Source organism: Neolamprologus brichardi, chromosome 2 (genome assembly GCF_056152115.1).
Source record: "Neolamprologus brichardi isolate AB-2024 chromosome 2, ASM5615211v1, whole genome shotgun sequence".
NCBI lineage: Eukaryota > Metazoa > Chordata > Actinopteri > Cichliformes > Cichlidae > Neolamprologus > Neolamprologus brichardi.
Window position 1 is genome coordinate 2617673 of NC_142105.1, and position 18608 is coordinate 2636280.

General features: G+C 38.3%; 2 protein-coding genes across 4 annotated transcripts; one reads left to right on the plus strand and one right to left on the minus strand.

The window, feature by feature from the left end:
* The first annotated feature begins 9201 nt into the window (after positions 1-9201).
* Positions 9202-13723, plus strand: LOC118453511 (uncharacterized). Of its 3 annotated transcripts, XM_087852146.1 has the most exons (7): positions 9202-9244; positions 9395-9730; positions 9818-10149; positions 10880-10883; positions 11855-11973; positions 13170-13220; positions 13595-13723. In XM_087852146.1, the coding sequence occupies exons 1-7, from the start codon at positions 9202-9204 to the stop codon at positions 13721-13723; spliced, it is 1014 nt and encodes a 337-aa protein (XP_087708272.1). The 3 variants fall into 3 exon arrangements, with proteins under 3 accessions (XP_087708272.1, XP_087708265.1, XP_087708260.1); XM_087852139.1 differs by lacking the exon at positions 10880-10883 and having other exon boundaries at positions 9818-10156; XM_087852134.1 differs by lacking the exon at positions 10880-10883 and having other exon boundaries at positions 9818-10156; positions 11855-11965; positions 13147-13220.
* A 2144-nt stretch (positions 13724-15867) lies between these two features.
* LOC102788600 (signal-regulatory protein beta-2-like) lies at positions 15868-17536 on the minus strand. The gene is made up of 6 exons (XM_087852158.1): positions 17494-17536; positions 17022-17342; positions 16577-16933; positions 16357-16473; positions 16061-16110; positions 15868-15966 (listed from the first exon to the last, which is right to left on the minus strand). Exons 1-6 carry the CDS (start codon positions 17534-17536, stop codon positions 15868-15870), a joined length of 987 nt encoding a protein of 328 aa, XP_087708284.1.
* Between the last annotated feature and the right edge of the window lie 1072 nt (positions 17537-18608).

Sequence of the window (18608 nt, forward strand, 5' to 3'; positions counted from 1 at the left end):
TCAGTCATCCTTTAAGACAGCAGCAAATAAGAGCCGTCATCATTACTGTTACACACTCATTTTACTCAATAATGAGAGCTAATGTAACAACAGTTTTTACTGTAGTAACATGACTAATTATGGCCTTTTATGCCAATCCAGAAGATAGAAATATATTTAAAATCTAAATCTAAAATAATTTATACAATTGACCTTAATAACTTAAAACATTTATAATGAAAAAAAAGTCCAAACAAATTTGTGTTCAGTCGAAAAATCAACATTGCAGGGAGCTCGTCGGCTGTCTTATACATATTATGTTGTTGCTTTGAGTGAATTCTGTTGCATCATATCCATATAATACCAGCTTCCTTTTATTAACAAACAAAATACGGAGTTTTATTTTCAATCTGACTGTTTGCATTGAGTTCATTTTATGTAACAAACATAAATAAGTAACTTAGAATAGGTAATTTATTCACAATACTTGAGCTGATGTTTCACAGGCAGTGAGTGGAAAAATCAGCAGTGATGTGGTTGCGTGTTGTGAATCCACAAGGGGTATTTTTTTTCTCTCTTGCTTTCTATTTTTAGTTCCTGTGCAGGGGCTAACTTTAAACCTGTTTCCGCAAGGCAACTCAAGTTAAAGCAAATATTTTGTGCACTAGCAACTCGTAGCATATCACGTTAGCACTTGACATGTGATAGGACAACTGTTCTGTAAGAATTTCCATTGCAGCAGTGTGGTTTCCTTCATAATTAGTTTAGAAAAGGCAATGCACTGCTTAGTCACACAACATAGTTGTGTTGTAAGCTATGTTATGCACAGCGTCCACAAACATTAGTATATTAAATAACTGATTAGTGCCTACCTTGAAGTTTTGAGATGCCAACAGACAGGAAGCCATCAGTTGTGCAAATCACCATCTGATATTATAGTCCCTTAATACTAGCTATATCTTATTCTTATCTCTGGGGTGCCAATTAGTATTTGTCAAAGCTACTAAAATGGCTAATTTGCATACAAAGCGTCATGTGGCATGTGTACTGCAAGGCCCATTTGCTATGGAATATGTGAGGGAGGTCAGTTGCACGTGTTTTAACTCAAACTATAATATTTCACTAACTTTAATCTACCTGCATATAGTGTCTATATTTATCTGGAAGTTGAAGTGAAACACAAATTCTTAACAGAAATAACCCTAACCACCTCCCCTCCAGTTTCCTAATGAGGACGTTGCAGGTTTGGTAAATGTGGCTGTTATCAGCGGCCATGACTGGAGCTTCAGAGCACCAGTGCTAAAGAACACATTGCACACAATAGGAAAGCACAGCTGGTACCTGACAACATCATATAATCCAGGGGTCCCCAGTCTCAGTCCACGAGGGCCGGTCTCCCTGCAGGTTTTAGATCTCACCCTGGGTCAACACACCTGAATCACATGATTAGTTCATTACCAGGCCTCTGGAGAACTTCAAGACATGTTGAGAAGGTAATTTATCCATTTAAATCAGCTGTGATGGATCAAGAAGACATCTAAAACCTGCAGGGACACCGGCCCTCGTGGACTGGGATTGGGGACCCCTGATATAATCAGTATGAATTTGGAACCAACTGAATGGCTCAGAAAGGATAGCTTAACCTTTGAACACTGTAGGAGTGTCATGTTCCTGGGTCTGTTGAGCCAGCGTTTTAAGTTTTCGTTTATTTGGATGTTGTTTATGTTTAAGTTCATTAGATTAGCGAAGTTCATTTGGTTATTAGACTCCTTGTGTTTTCTTCCCCTGTGTTTAAGTTTCCCTCACCCTTTGTGTTTCATGCTGCGTGTCTTATGTTATCAAGTTTGTATTATCATGTCTGTCTCGTGTTTCCTGTTTTATTTTGAAGGAGGTGTGTGTGTGTGTTCTTTGTTCATTGTATTTAGTTTCACTTCCCTTGTCCTGTCATTAGGCTCATGTCAGTCAGCTGTTCCTCCATGTGTTCCCACTTCCCCGAATCACCTCCTGTGTATTTAAGTCCTCTGTTGTCAGGTCGTCTGTTGTCCACGCCATGCCATGCCTCCAAGTTTCTTGTCTAGGTTTTTCTTATTGGTTGTTTAGATTTCCCAGTTTAGGTTTGTGTTAATTTTGCTTCAGTTTGCCCTTTGTTTGTACCTTTTTTACCAGCCATATTAAACGGCTCGCTTTTTGTTAACATTTCAAGTTCTGTTCGCTGTTCCTTGGAGTCTGCGTTTTGGGTCCTTTTTGTCAACCCCTACAGTCTGCCCTCCCCGGACTGTGACAAGGAGTTTCCTTTACTCAGTATGAATCGGGTTGAAGGCTTTTGCTTATCAAAACCAAGACTCTAAAAGTAGAGTATGTTGTACATATTATGAAGCCTGTTGTGGTAAATGAACTAAACTTGAACAGTGTTTAAAAATCAAAGGTTGTTCACTTTTAACCAAACTGTGGTTGGTGGGTCTGCAAATATTTTGATCCCCTGACCCACCTCATAAGAAACCAGTCAGCAATCATTGTGGTTTCTAATATCTGTCTTCACTTTCTCCCCAATCACACCCAAGTTAACCTGGTGGTCTGCAAACCTCTTCTGACCTTTGATCGATTAAACTTTATATGTTACATATTTAACATCATCACATTTTAACCTGACTGAAATTATTTTTATTTCCATCTTTAGCACAGCTGTACTTGTGTGGAGTTTGTGATTGAAAGCAGTTCTTTTTGTCCACCTCTGCATTGATGCATTAATTAAACAATGTCCAGTACAGCAGATCTGAAAATGATCAGTTTAACAGTTACAGCTAAAAATAGCTTGCCGAGGCTTGTTTTCAGTGAGCTACATATCCTGTTGATACCAACATTCATATGCGTTCTGAGTAAACAGGTTTAGGCGGGGCGTCGGAAGCAGAGAAGTAGCCAGCCACAGCCTGCATCGCACAGTTCAGCCGCCACATGTGGCTTTGCTTGTTCTCTCACAGACACGGACGCACCTATACCACAGTGCTTTGAAATGAAAGGACAAGAACCTTGTTGATTTTGTCAAACTGCATCTGCACAGTTGCATGTGCATCGGTCATTGTTAACTAGTTTACATGCATCAAGCGAGAGCAATATTCTCCACACATAAAACATTCCTGTCTATGCACCTGTCATGCAAAAATCTGTGAATTCTGCAGAGTCCTGATTAAGCAACGATAAAACATTTGCAACATCTGAATGATTTCCTTTATTTGTGCAACAGGATTCACACTCTTCACCTATACATGTCATACTGTGGGTTTTTGTTGGGTTACTTAGAGTTTCATGGTAAATGGTAAATGGCCTGTATTTGTATAGCGCTTTGCTTAGTCGCTATTGACCCCACAGCGCTTTACACTACATTCATTTATTCACACACATTCACACACTGGATGTTTCTCATTGTTATCTAAAGATGTTTTTTTTATTGTTTCTATGTTTTTGCATTCTGAGTTCTGTTCATATGTTTGTATTCTGCTTTCAATTAACTCATTTTCCAGTATTTATTAGATCGGCCTGCTTTGTGTTGTCTTTTTGTCAAGTCTCTCTGAGATGTTTCCAATTTGAATTACTTCTTAATTCATTTTGTAGTTAAAAGTCTCTGTTTTGTGTCTTTGTCCTTAATTAGCGTCACGTATATTTATCTGTGCATCAGAATGATTGGAGGCAAATCGTGACCTACAGGTGAGTCACCAGCCTGGTTGCTGAATTGAGTGACTGGGTTCTGTGGTTAATCTACTCACTGTAGCTTTTGCTTGAAGTCTTCAGTTGTCCTTCAACGCACGTATTAAACAAATATGTAGGACTGCTTTCTTCCATTTGCACAATATCTCTAAAATAAGAACATTTCATGTCTCAGAGTGACGCTGAAAAACTAGTTCATGCATTTATTACTTCCAGGCTGGACGACTGCAATTCATTATTATCAGGAAGTCCTAAAAACTCCCTGAAAAGCCTTCAGTTAATCCAAAATGCTGCAGCAAGAGTCCTGACAGGGACTAGAAAGAGAGAGCATATTTCTCCTGTTTTGGCTTCCCTTCATTGGCTTCCTGTTAAATCAAGAATTGAATCCAAAATCCTGCTCCTCACATACAAGGTCTTAAATAATCAGGCCCCATCTTATCTTAATGACCTTATAGTACCATATCACCCTATTAGAGCACTTCGCACTAGAGCACTTTGTAAGTAGACATCTATGCATTGAATCATACTTGTTATTAATCTCTGTCTCTCTTCCACAGCATGTCTTTATCCTGTCTTCCCTCTCTTGCCCCAACCAGTCACAGCAGACGGCCCCCCCTCCCTGAGCCCCGTTCTGCAGGAGGTTTCTTCCTACTGTCCCCAAAGTGCTTGCTCATAGGGGGTCATATTCCCAACGACAACGCATCCGTGGAGGGCTTCCCCACTGTTGGGGCTCTGCAACCTGTCTCCTGGAGAGGGGGTGGACTCTGTCTCAGAGTCTCGGGTGGGTATCCTGGTATCCCCCCTGCTTGCTGCCTGTATGTTGGGGTTTCTCCCAGTCAACGAGTGGGTTTGTTCCCTGCGCTTCCGGGTCGGGGAATGGGTCCTGACCGTCGTCTGCGCTTATGCGCCTAGTGGCGGTTCAGAGTACTCAGCCTTCTTGGAGTCCCTCAGTGGGGTACTGGAGGGTGCTCCACCTGAGGACTCTGTTGTCCTACTGTGAGAAAGCTGAAGGCCCTGCCTCCCATACTACTTTTAAATATCTTAGGAACGACAAGTACAACAGCAGTCTAAAAGCGAAGTGCTCTATTGGGGAGATATGGTACTATAAGGTTATTAAGATAAGATGGGGCCTGATTATTCTAGACCTTGTGTGTGAGGAGCCGGATTTTTAAATTCAATTCTGGATTTAACAGGAAGCCAAGAGAAGAGAAGAGAAGGACATGTCCCGGTCAAAAACTACCAATAACCTCAGCTTTATCTGAATATAAAAGCAGCAAATTAGGCGTCATCAAGATCTTTATGTCTTGAAGACGTTCCTGCAGCACACTGCAGTTCAACCAATTGGTGTGTGTTATCTGGCTTCATGGATAGATTCATTTGGGTGCTATCCACGTAGCAGTGAATATATATGCTGTCACGATATGATTGGCTGGACATTCCCATCAGATTCCTGAGTTTCCTTGGCAGGGCTGTCATCTCTTCAGCAGTTCCACTCACCTGAAGCTGATCTGAGGCGATCAGGCTGGAGAGATTTAAGCTCTACGCTGACGTTCCTTTACTGGCAGTTTGTAATCGTCTCTCCATGCTCCATGTTGTTGTTGCGACATGCTTTACTTACCTTGTTGTCTTGTACCATAGCTCTCCTGGACTCTCCGTGACTCTTACATTTGGCTTCAGGCTCTCATGCCTGTTTCCAGCTACTGTCAAGTTCACCCAGTGATAGATCAATAAACATTGTTAAACACTGTGCCGCCTCCGCTTTGGGTTTCTGCGTTTGGGTTCAGTTCAGTTCTGCCTTTTCGGCCATTGTGACGTATGTTATGTCTTCAACTGATCCTGAGTCTATTAGATAGATGTGCTGCAGTGCAGAACCTTTAATATCTACGGCATGCTATAATTACTGAAGTAAAATATTATTGTCAACAGGATGAGCAGAGAAATGACTCGACTGTCACAGGCCAGAAGAATCATTTGTAACGTTCACAGATTCTGTTTTGTTGCGGTGATGAGCTCTGAAACTTGACTGAAAATCTTCAAATAAACCATCCCTCAGCAGATGATCAGTTAGCTTGTCATGGTCCGTGGTCCTGTGTGTGGAATGTGTGATGCGCGGGTAGCCACACCCCCAGGCTGGGCCATCACCGGCACACCTGCTCTCCATCGGGGTGATTACCTGAAGAGCTACTTCCGGCGTTCAGCGTCTGCCACCTGCCTGTCCTCCTGCTTAATTGGATCACCCGGTACATCATCTGGCCCATCCACTACCTCCACGGATTTCCTTCTCACGGACTTCCCTCCTGAGCTCCCACGGTCCCGCTCTGATCCCTCCCACGGCCCCGATTCCGGCTTCCTTGCATCATTGTTTTCCCGTGTTTTTTAGTTCCTCGTTTTGCTCCTTTGGTTTTCCCAGGTCGCCTTTTGTTGTTATAATAAAGTGTCATTTTCTGCTAGCGCTTGAGTCTGTGTTTGGATCCTTTTGTGCACGCACGCCGCCGCGCATGACATAGCTACCCTTTCAAGAATTTTTGAGATAAGAGGTAAGGTTTGAGATTGGCCTATAACTGGCTGCGACCACAGTGACATGTAAGTGAAATTTTAACTACTGCCATATTGAGGTACATAGCTGATAAATAGAGATTGACGCATTGATCAGTGGTATGACTTCCTTTTGCAGTCTTGTGGGGATGTGGTCTAAAAGACTGATGGTTTGGTTCACTCAGAAATTCAGAAACTCAATTGGAGAAAAAGCAAATATCCTAAAGCCTGCTCTTTCAGTCCACTCACTCTCTCACTCACTTCCACATTTTAATCATCATGTTTTATTTTTACATACATTCAAAATCCATGTATTACTTGTACCTTACATTTTCTCAGTACATGTTTATTTAAATAAAATAGGAATTTGTGGTCACAGACCGAGTAAAGAATGAGTGGAGGACCCAAGTGCGACACTGACGAGGAGTTAACGAAAAATGAGCCTTTTTTTGAGGCTGATACTTAAGCATACAAAAATAAAGCAAACAGGCTGAGACCAAACTAAGACAACTATGAATAAACTGTGACAAGACTAGAGAGACTATGAAAGCTATGAAGACTGATAATACTATGAAACATGAAGGGACACTATGAAGTCTAAAACTAGACATGGGGGAGGGAACACAGACGACACCACACTGAACGCAGGAAGATGGAGGGCTTAAATACACATGAGGTGACCAGGGGAAGTGGAGACACGTGAGGAAACAGCTGACTAGGACGAACATAATGATGCCACAGTGGAAGTGAAAACCAAGTACATAGAACTTCCAAAATAAACAGGAAACATTACGAGACATGACAAGAATTTGACCACAAGCACCACAGAGACATGAAACATAACAGGTAGACATGCAGGGAGACTTAGAACAGGGGAGAAGACACAAAAAGATCTACAAAGCAAAGGACTAACACAGCAGCCAAGGCATCGTAGCACTTAATGAGGTCAATTAAACTGAAACTAGAACACAAGTGGAAAACAAAATACAATAAAACTCAAACACTGGGTAGTTTCATTATTTATGTAACCTGTAGTGTCTCATGTCTCGTTTCCTGAGATTAGAGGATTACCATTCTGCTCTGAAGTGGTAAGGCCCACCAACCAGCATGCGTACAGTGAACTTTAATCATCAAAACACGAGTTTAGTTAATTGATCTCCTTTTGCTCCAAAGAAGAACTTTAATATCATAAGCCACGTTTATTTCTCACTCTTTATTTCAGTTTCATTCAAAGTTTCATCTTGTATGTATTTCGGCCATAAAGCAGTTGATTTGCACTATGGAAATATTTTAGTCAATATGTGGTGCAGGTTTTGAATTATCCCAAAAGTGTATAAATTAAAATCAAACTAACATCCACACATAGCTTGAAAGGGTAAAAAGGAACAAACTTTATTCATTTCATATACGAAAGCTACAAGAATGAACAGGATTCTTGAAAATACTGAAATTATACCAAAATCACCCGAAACCTAACAAAACCAAAGACAAACACCAGTGTTTTACTTCATTACATATTTGTTTTCGAGTGGGAACCTCAGTAAACAACTGCACTGAAAACAAAGTCACAAAGCACTTAGTATTATACAAAATGTAATCCAATGATTCATGTTCTCTGACAAGAGTTGGCAGTTAAACTCAGTCATGTAAATGATGAATTACACCTTCATTTATGCTGATTTAATATTAAGCTTTGCTTTATTTAAGTGGATTTAGAAAAAAAAAAAATCAAACAAAAGCTGCTTAGAGAAAGATCATAACATGTTGTGTATGAGAAGTTATTTCTTGAGACCGAAGTTAACGGTTAGCTTATTGAATGTGTGAAAAAATTACTGTTACATGGATTGCCATGAGACAACGCCAGCATAGAGGGAAATAAAATGTAGGGTTGTTATAATGTTATACTTTCTTTGCACAGTTGATAGCAAGATTATTAATTCTCGCATATAAGGGACAAAAACGTTGGGCTGGGCTGTGTGACTGAGATGGAGAGTTGCAGGAAGCAAACAGCTGCACTGCAGATAAAAGTTGAGAAAAGTGCCAAAAAGTTTTGCTTACACTCATTCTGATCCCTGCAAAAACACATGTAAGGCATTATAGATCTATTGTACCGCTTTGGTCAGTGAGAGGAGTGCTGATTTTATTGATTACAGATAGACAACTCAGGCTTTGTTGTTGTTTTAGATGCTTAAACACAACATAAAAAATGACTAAAACAAAGTTGATCTTTTTAGGGAACAAACCTTCTAAGAGGGTATTTACATCTTACATGTGTGCAGTATTGTAGCTACATCTGAAAGCAACTATCCAGTTGAGTTTGTCAATCATAGCAAATGCAAAGAGGATCTGCTGTTGGGATCAATCAAACCTAACTTTGTTTGATTGATCATTATTTATTTAGTTGTGGCTCTCTGCATTTTTTAAGTCTGGATACTAAATTTAAATCCAAAATCTGTAATTTGGGTATAAGGATGGTTTTGCTTGCATGGTTGGGATGTAAATTATGGAAAATATAAGGTTCAGGGTGTGAGATGAGATATAATAAAATAATAAAAAATATTATTTTAATAAAAAACTGTCAGTTGTTGTTCATTGGTGTTTGAGGGTATGAGGATAATCATAGGCTCCTAAATCTTTGTACAAATGATCGGTAAAACTATCTGCTCAAGATTTTTGTGGTTATCCTGTGTGGATTGTTCATCATAAACAAACTAAAACACAATTTTGTTTTGAATACAACTGTATTTCTATGTATGTATAATTTAGGTTTTCAAATGCAGATTATGTTACTCTGGAGAATCTTTGAAAACAAACAGTACAGCCTATATTCACTGTAAAGGGCTTGTAAAATATTACAGGAAGTGCATTTTCTGTGTTTCAGCCAATCACTGTGATTTCGACTTTCTAAACCTTGATCATCTTGTGACTAAATCTTCCTTTGAGTGGGAAGACATCAGTTGTGCAAGAGAAGGTTGTGGTACCACAATGATCGGAAGACTGGTTCCTTTGATTCTTCTAAGTACACTGTGTGAGTTTACCTTTTCTGTACTGTGGGATGTAGCATTGTAAATCATAATCATCATCTCTGTAATATTTTAAACTGCATGATGATTATACATATTTTTAAGTATTTTGTCCTGTCATGTTCTAACTGCTACTGTTGGTTTCTTTTCTTCAGCTTTGATTGAAATGAGTGAGATTCAGCAGATGTCTTTACATGTGGCTAAACTTGGAGATGATGTGAATCTGACATGTGTGAAGAACAATGCAGAGATTTCTTACTGGTATAAGTTGAATTTTGGATACATGCTTGAGACAGTTGCTAAAGGAACTTATAGAACAATATCCCTCAGTGGACAATTTAACAACTCAAGATTCAATGCCACAAAAGTAGGTCACGTGCATTCTCTTATCATAAGAAATGTAAGCAAAGAAGATGAAGCGACTTACCTCTGTCATGCAGGATCGGCATATGAAATGGAATTTATAAATGGCACGATTTTGGCAGTGAAAGGTAAAGAATATTTATTTCATTGTTTTCTTTTTATATCTGTGTCAAAATCAAAACAAATACAGACATGTATTTTTGTGAATCACACAGATCCTAAAACTCAACTTAAATCTGTTACTGTGAAACAAACTCCAGACATGGAGTCAGTCAAGCTGGGTGATACGATGACTCTGCAGTGTTCACTCCTCTCCAAGAACAAAGATGACACAGATCAGTGTCCAGATGAAGACAAAGTGCACTGGTTCAAAGGTGGATCAGAATCCCACCCAGACGTCATTTACCACGGCAATGTCAGAAATAAAGAGGACGGGAGATGTGACTACAGTCTGTCCAAAACTGTAACAAACTCGTCTGATGCTGGGACGTACTACTGTGCTGTTGTCACATGCAGTGAGATCCTGTTTGGTGAAGGAACAAAAGTGGTGACAAGTATGTTTTTGAAGTCTTATTTAAAATATTATTATTCATAGTGATCATTGTTGCCTGTATTTCTGTGAATATATACTGGAGGTCTTCACCTGCTAGTTTCAGGCCTCTAATAAAGCAACTCTACCTAGATCAGCTTGAAATACATTAAACATACAATGTTCTTAACGCTTACAGCCGCAGCCTGTTTGTGTTTGTCATATTGCAGGTGCCATTCTGCTGCCTTTGTTCTTTTTCTGTTCTTTTATGTGCATGTTTTCTACTCATTTCCTGCAGCGTTCTGTGTCACGTAAAGGCCTCTGCATTTTAGCTGTTGTTATATGCATTTAGTTTAGATGGTTTTATAGTAAGTATGTCAAGCTAGAGGTCACAAACACTTAGGATGCAATACAATCTCAAAATGCAACGCTTCATAACAAAATGGCACATAAAGAATACAGACAAGTTAGTATTAGTTTTGTTTTTTTAAACCCCATCAAAGATCTGTGAAGCCATACTTGGAACAGCTAAATAATAATGTGTTGATGTTCAGTAGAGGGTTGAGCTATGAAGCATCTTTGTGGTAGCTGGATTTGAGAAAACCTAAAATCTAGTCAGAGACAACAGGTATCATGTTCAGCTTTTTCTGTTAACCTAGATTTAACCTCTGCACAATTACACAAAGGGACACAATTAAAAAAATAGATGAAGTGAGCACTATTTACTCCAATCAGAACATTATTAGAGGAATGTGGGGGAAAAGGAATGTAGTACTTAACAAATGTAACTGATAATTTTCTTTTATCTGAGCTCTATTAGCTCTAATTGCAGATATGTAAAAACACCTAGAAGCATTAAGACAAAACATAAAAATAAGTCATATATGTTACAGATGCAGTACTACTTTAACCTCCTAGGACCTGCGTCCACATATGTGGACATCACATTTTGGGTTATTTAGACCAAAAGACTCAATTTTGCTCTACAAGGGCCTGATATGCACTTACAAGGACATTATACTGCTACTGTTCTATCAAAATTTTAAACGAATATCCTCATATGTGGCTCTGATTTTTCTTAGAAACAAAAATTAGGTAAAAAATAAAATCTGGTAATTCTTTGTTTTTACATCCATCAGGTCCCAATCAGCCCAAATATCAAAGAGAAATTAAAAATGCTGCTGTGGAAGAGTTCAGGTCTTAGGAGGTTAACTTCAGTTTCATATGGTGGTGTTATTATGATACGGCCTAACAAGTGACATGTGTATAAAATGTTTTCCTTCAGGCTCTTAAAGCTTACTTTCACTAAAAATAATTAGCTAAAATATTGGACTTTCAGCGAAATGAAACTAATATAACCTGCTACAGACAAGACTGTGTGTTCATCGTATGTTACCGTGGTGATAAAGTCAAGTAGACATCTGCCTTACTGATGCTGAAAATGCAATACACTCTGTTGTGTAGTAAAAAAAAAGTGCAGCTGAGGTTGATGAGAAAAAACATCGTCTGTAGGCATTTTTCCATAAACTACGAGGAGAGAATGATTTAATTTTTTATTGTTATTAACTTGGTAATGAGTAAAATATTAGTAATTAATATAAATCAATAAAAGCCATCTGCATGAAATTTAATTGGGTCTAACAGTGAGTCGTGTAGATGTGCGCTATTACACAATTACATAAATGGGATGTAAAGTGTCGGCTGGGATGTTTTCTCGTTCCAGATGAGTTCCCGCTCAGTGCTGTGCTCGTGGCGCTGCTCATCTTCTCTGTGCTCGTAAATTTTGGTCTGATTGTCTCCAGAAAAAAGAAGCCAACTTGTGAACAGTCCAAAGGTACAGTGGTGCATCACATTTCCATTACACCACATTTGTGTGTGTACACATTAATAGTATAACATTAGTTACCTTGGTAGTACCGGTTGCCTTTAGAACTGCCTTAATGTTTCACATCAGAAATTCAACACAGTGTTGGACTCAACAAGGCTTTGCTACTGAACTAACGAATCACATGATAAAGCATTAAGAAATGATACTAAAACCAGGACATAGCTATGTATTAAACAAACTATCTTAAAATAGAGTTGGTTCTTTGTAGGAAAGCTGTAACTTGGAACAAAATCTAACAGCCACCATGTTGAACTGCAGTCCTGTACTCTGCACCCAGTAATGCCTGGGTACAGAATTATTATCAACTGCATGGATCGATCAGACCTGCCGTGTGAGTCCTTACATATCTATGTCACCAAACTTTAAGTGGCGACTTTCTGGATGAGTCAAAAACGTAGATTACTCAAACGTTAAGCACAAGTGCTTTCAAACTGCTTTCATTAGCATGACAATGACTCCACTAGACCTAAGCAGTCATTTCAGCTGTTCACAGATTTGAATCTAATAGTCTATTTCAGAAGTGGTAAAGCAAGAGTTTAACAGCATGAATCTTCAGGTGCAAGCTCAATAAGGAATAGAAAATGATTTATTGATATGCAGAATTCAGTTAAACTATTTGGAGATTGGACTCTGATGCCCCATTGCAGCAGAATGCAACGCTGGTGGTGGAGATGAAGATGGAAACTTGGATGGAACCTGAGTAACATGAGAGAGGCAGGGATAGGGAGGAGGTGGGTTTCACAAATGAAAGAGGATGACAGATTAACAGTGAGATTTAATGTACGCGGAGTGGAGGCTGAATGGCCTGAAGAAGGCGGACAGAAAGATGATTGGACCAGACCAGTGATGTCAGCATTGGAACAATGGTAGTGTGGGAAAGTGGAAGTGATGTAAAGCATAAATTAACCAGCAAATACCCAGAAAGCAAACGTGTGACTACAGAGCTTCCTTATAAGCTTCATGTAGGAAAGACTAAACTCTCAAATGAATGTTTCCATGAATGAAGCTGTTTTCAGAGCAAATGGATGCCCTATGCAGTATTACTGTAATCTTGATAATTAGCTTCTTGGATCTGACCTAAAAGGCTTTAAAAATAAATCACTCTTAATGTTTTCTTTTCTGAACAGGAGGAGAAACTGTCTCCACTCAGCCTCCAATCAATGACCAGGATAGATCAACTGCAGATCAACTGAGTAATGTGGTACATATTATAAATACTGCAAAAAGCATGATCATAATGTTAGCATCCTACACTGGACAGATGCCATGGGTGGCAAAGTCAATGCAGATTCTTAGTGAAACACACAGCCAGCATTTTCTATGAGAAAACCGAGACATACTGAGATACAGGCAAAACTACAGGGTAGTAATCAATCAAATTCAAAAGGTTTTAAAAGTAAACTGTGGGAGATTTAGTAAAGTTTAGACATGAAAAGAGTTTGATTGGGCCTCAGTATCACACTTCACTTTCAACCTATGTTCTGTGTGTTTAATATAAATTGCAAAACTGTTTTAAAATTGTTATTAAATTCCAATTCTGTTTTTTATCTTCTAATTTATGTTAATAATCTGCAGGAGGGTGAAGAAGGAGGAGTCAACTATGCGGCGCTGGACTTCTCTTCTTCAAGAAAAGCTAAAAAATGGAAGAATAAGCGGGAGCTACCAGATGACAGCATATATTCTGGCATGATAGACTACCAGTAACATGCTCTCCTCATCAAGAATGAATATTTAACAATTTTCGTGCTGATATATTATTGTTAGTAGCACTGCAAAATAGATTAGGCTAGAGATGGGACATGTGTTTTATAATGCTGGATATTTAAATCAAAAATATATATGTTAAGATTATGTGGATCTTTATATTATGTACGATCAGATTTGAGTTGAGTAATATCAAACTGAAATGAATATCAATCATAATTTAGTGTCATTAAAGAGTGAATTTTATATTCTCCTTTATGTTTCATGAGACACTTTAAATATACATAAAATTGACGAGAACATGACATTCCACAAGAGGATATGCTTTTCAGGGGTGTCGAACTCCAGGCCTCGAGGGCCGGTGTCCTGCAGGTTTTAGCTCTCACCCTGGGTCAACAAACCTGAATCACGTGATCAGTTCATTACCAGGCCTCTGGAGAACTTCAGGACATGTTGAGGAGCTAATTTAGCCTTTAGATCAGCTGTGTTGGATCAAGGAAACATCTAAAACCTGCAGGACACCGACCCTCGAGGCCTGGAGTTCGACACCTGTGCTTTAGATTAAAACCAAGACTTAGCTAGATGGTGTAACAACTCGTAGGGTGTTACTGACGGGATTCTGCAGAATGATGGTGGCAAATGCTAAAGGTTCTCTTTTCAAATTTATTTTCCCTGTTATTGAACCTAAACTGTACCTTGACACTGATTATTAAGTGATACTAAATTTAAGTTTGACGTATCCTTAATAGGGATTGCAGCTTCGATGTAAGATGAAAACATGACAGCTTATTAAGATAATGTAAAGTTTGTTGTTTCAAAACATAAACAACAATCAGATTCTGCAGACTGATGATTGCTTCGTCTTTATTTAATATTCTGGCAGACTCTGTACCTATTAACAGATAGCTTTGTTAGCACTATCTAGTGCATGTTGGTTGCAAGGCAAGCAAGCAGATAGCAGTGTGCAAAATGAAATAGCTTACAACACATTTATAAAATGATAATATAAACAAACACTGAAATGAAGTAACATGTGAATCCCATACACTTGGACTGGCTGAACATTGGAAACCATCATAATATCACGAGTCCAAGGTTTAGGCTCAATGCTAAGAGAACGAGGCTCCTCAGCTTGTAATTGCAGCTGAATATTTCTTGTGTGTTGTTGCTTTCTTCACGGAAATAAATTAATGAGACTGAATTTTAGTCTGACTGCATCAGTTGACTGAAGTTTTCTAATAGTGGTTTTCATTGTTTTTTCTCAGTCTGTCTGCATCTGTTTGGTACCTCTGTGCCTCTGTAGTCAGTTATGTCTCTGTTTATTCTCTTTTTGCCTTTGTCAAGTCTGTATGTCTCACAGTTAGTTTCCTGTTTTAGTTTGAAAGTCTCTTGTCCTGCATGTGTTACATTTAGTTTTGCTTCCCCTGTCATTAGTCTGACTTCGTTTAGCTGTAATTTGTTTTTCCCAGCTATGCTCCATATTTGTAATTGCCTCATGTGTGTATTTAAGTACTCAGTTTCCTCCTGTTCTTTGTTACGTCATTCAATCAAGGGATGCTGTGTGGCAGGTAGAGAGTGGACCCAAATGCAGAACTTTGCAAACAAACATGAACTTAAAACATAGCACTGGCAAACATGACAAAACATAAAGCACAGTTAACTGGAGTAGGCTTACTGAAATGCTAACGCTGACTGATAGAGCGTATGCAACATGAAGGATATGATGACGGCATGGTAAATGGGCTGTATTTGTATAACAATAAGCACATAGATGTGTATTTATTCTGAAAGAACTCTTGTGCAAAGTAATTAAACATCCCAACACCAGCCCTTAAAATAAAACTGAAAAAAACCCCTCATAAATAAAACCTGATGCCCATAGTGTGAACTAAAGTGTCATAGGCACTAAATGTAATCTTCTTCTAACTGTGAAAACCAAGGCAACCATTTTTCACAGATAAAAAACTACAGATGTCACAAGTACAACAAATACTGACAGCACAAATTGCATTAGTGATGAAGCAAATTTATGGCAAAGACTGAAACTAACAATACCAAAAAGTCACAAACAGACTCTGTAAAAGGATGTCAGGTTTATTTTCAAGGACATACTCAGTATGTTGATACTTCATCAACATCAGCATTTAGGAGTAGACACTAGTCTCAGTGAACTCCCTCTTCCTTCTTCCTCTGGTTTTTCGTTCAGAGAAATTCAGTGCAGCGTAGTTTATATCAGCTTCAGTCTGTTATGATAAGAATACACAAACATAGTTTAGATGGTGATGAGGAACTCTTTAGACATATTTGAACCGAACAGCTGTAATTTCTATTACTTACTGATTGGAACAAATTGTCGGTTTGGACTTCTGTTATAGCGCTTTCGTATCCTTAAAATATACATTGTAACAAGAAATTATAATAGTGAAATGAAATGTCATATTACTCATTTACTCATAGACATAGATACATGCATTGAACACATTCAGGTAAAGGCAGTCACTGTGGGGAAGGAGGTGTCGTACAGATTCATTAACAATTAATTAACAAACATTTACCTTATTGTGTTATAGGAGAACTCATTTAAAGGTTTTGTTTGTAAAAGGCATGACTCTTTACCTTCAAGTAACACTTACCTTTACTTTTCTTACATACGCTTCGTCTGCAGACGAGGAAAACGTTTCCAATGACTGAAATGGCCAAACAGCTTATTAATATTGCCATTTGAATAAACACGGGTTGTGTTGTTCGCTCTACAAAAAAGAACAAAAAAATTACATTCTTAAAAAGTCTTATAACGTATCTTGATATTAACATAGTTTAGCATAAATGCTAGCAAATAAAACAAAATCATACCAAGTTCAACTGTAGTTCCGTTTCCCAATAATATCTCCCCACATGTGGCCACCGCACAGTAGTAAGTCCCAGCATCAGAGGAGCTGACGTTCTTAGAGAAGCGATAAAAACATCTTTTCTGATGTTCAGATCTTTTCTCACATTGATCAGTTCTATTTCCATCAGTGTAAATGATGTTTGGATGAGAGTTATTAGATCCATCTCTGAACCAGAAAACATTATGATCTCCTGGACACGTCTTGTTCTCAGAATCAGAGAGAACTGAACACTGAAGAGTTGCTGTGTCTCCTGGACGCACTGGATTTGAATCTATTGGCTGCTGTACAACAATATAGTTTGATGTCCTTTCAGTGTTTCCTGCATAATATAAAATGTATTACAATCACATTCTTCAAAAAATACTCTGAAACATTAAAAAGTTTGTAAAAGTTGGTCTTTTTATTACCTTTAACTAACAAATATGTCCCACTCCATTCAAGATTACCCCATGCTGTCGTTCCACAATGATAAATTCCCTCATCCTCTTGGATTGTCTCCAGAATAGTCAGTTTGCTAAAATTGTTTGCATTCTTTGCAGGAAATCTTGATTTCAAAAGCGCAGAAGCATACACAGGTTCTCTATCTCGATATAGTGTCACAATTAATTTAAGAGTTTCCCCAACACTCTGCCTGTACCAGTATACTTTACTGCTGATGTCTTTGGATATATCACACTTTAAGGTTGCTGGTTCACCAAGCTGAACCATTTTCACTGGAACCAGAGCATCTGAGTTAAAACAAAATGAAGAAAAACAAAATTTTGTTTTAGATGAATATCTTAAAAATATTATTAATATAATTATTGATAAATCCTGACAAATCTATTCAACGTAAATTATCAAGTTTAAGATTTATGTACAGAATGAATTAGCACTTACTTCCATGATGAAGAAGAAGTAATATCATCCATAACACCACCATCTTGACACTGCTCCTTCTCGGGGTTTTTCAGTAAGTTAAGTTGGTGAAAGGAGCATGTTGGGTTGGGCCATAAAAGAAATCTGATTGGTTAACACGGAAGAGACTCAAAAGTAAACTTCCTGTCACTCTGGTCTCATTTTGAGCTTTTTAAAAACACATCTTCTCTTTTCATCTTCTGTTGAAAGGTTTCACGTTGTTCACTCTTTATGTTTGACTGTCTCTGTTTGATTTTCATTTTAAATCTTAAGCACAGAAACAGTAAAAGGCAATTCTTCTCTTGATTGTCTTGGCTGTGATATGCACTGCAAGAAATACCTCAAATACATCAAACTCTGCACTTCAGAGGAAATTTGAAAGCAGAACGTTTCATTGCTAAGAGGTCCTAACATGTTGTTTTTCAGAAGACGTGAACAGCAACATGAAACAATGCTGCCTGGTTTTACTTCTTCAGAAAACATTATTTTATTTATTCATATAGGAAACTACCTAGAAGCAGATATTCCACCAAAAGTCACATTAACCACATGTCCAGAATAAGAGCAACATTTTAGTTGTAACTGTCAGTGGACTGAAAGTAGTCAAAGTGCTTTTTTACTGCAAGCCAATCCATGCAGTCATGCAAACATTCATACAAGCTCTTTTCCCAACACCTAAACACCGCGATGAACATTTGTGGACACATTCACATTGGGAGAAACCAGGGGGGCAGTATCTTCATGAAAAATACTTCAACATGCAAAATAGATTAGCTGGGGAATGAATGACTAAGCTTTTGATTGGTAGAAGACTCACTTTTTTCCTGAGCAGCTGCCACCCCAATCTGAGGATTCAAAATAAGCAGACTTTATTATTTCAAGACAGGGTAGTAATAAGGAAATGATGCACAAAAATATTAAGCATATCAAGGCTGAGCACTGGGGGTCGGTGTGCATCTGTGAGGAGACTCACAAGAGATTGAGATGCTTATAAAGCTGACTCTGACTCTCCTCTCACCACTGTGAGATTACTTATGCTGTAGGATCATTATTATATGCATGTGTATATTATGTGGAAACACAGGCAGCAGAAGCAA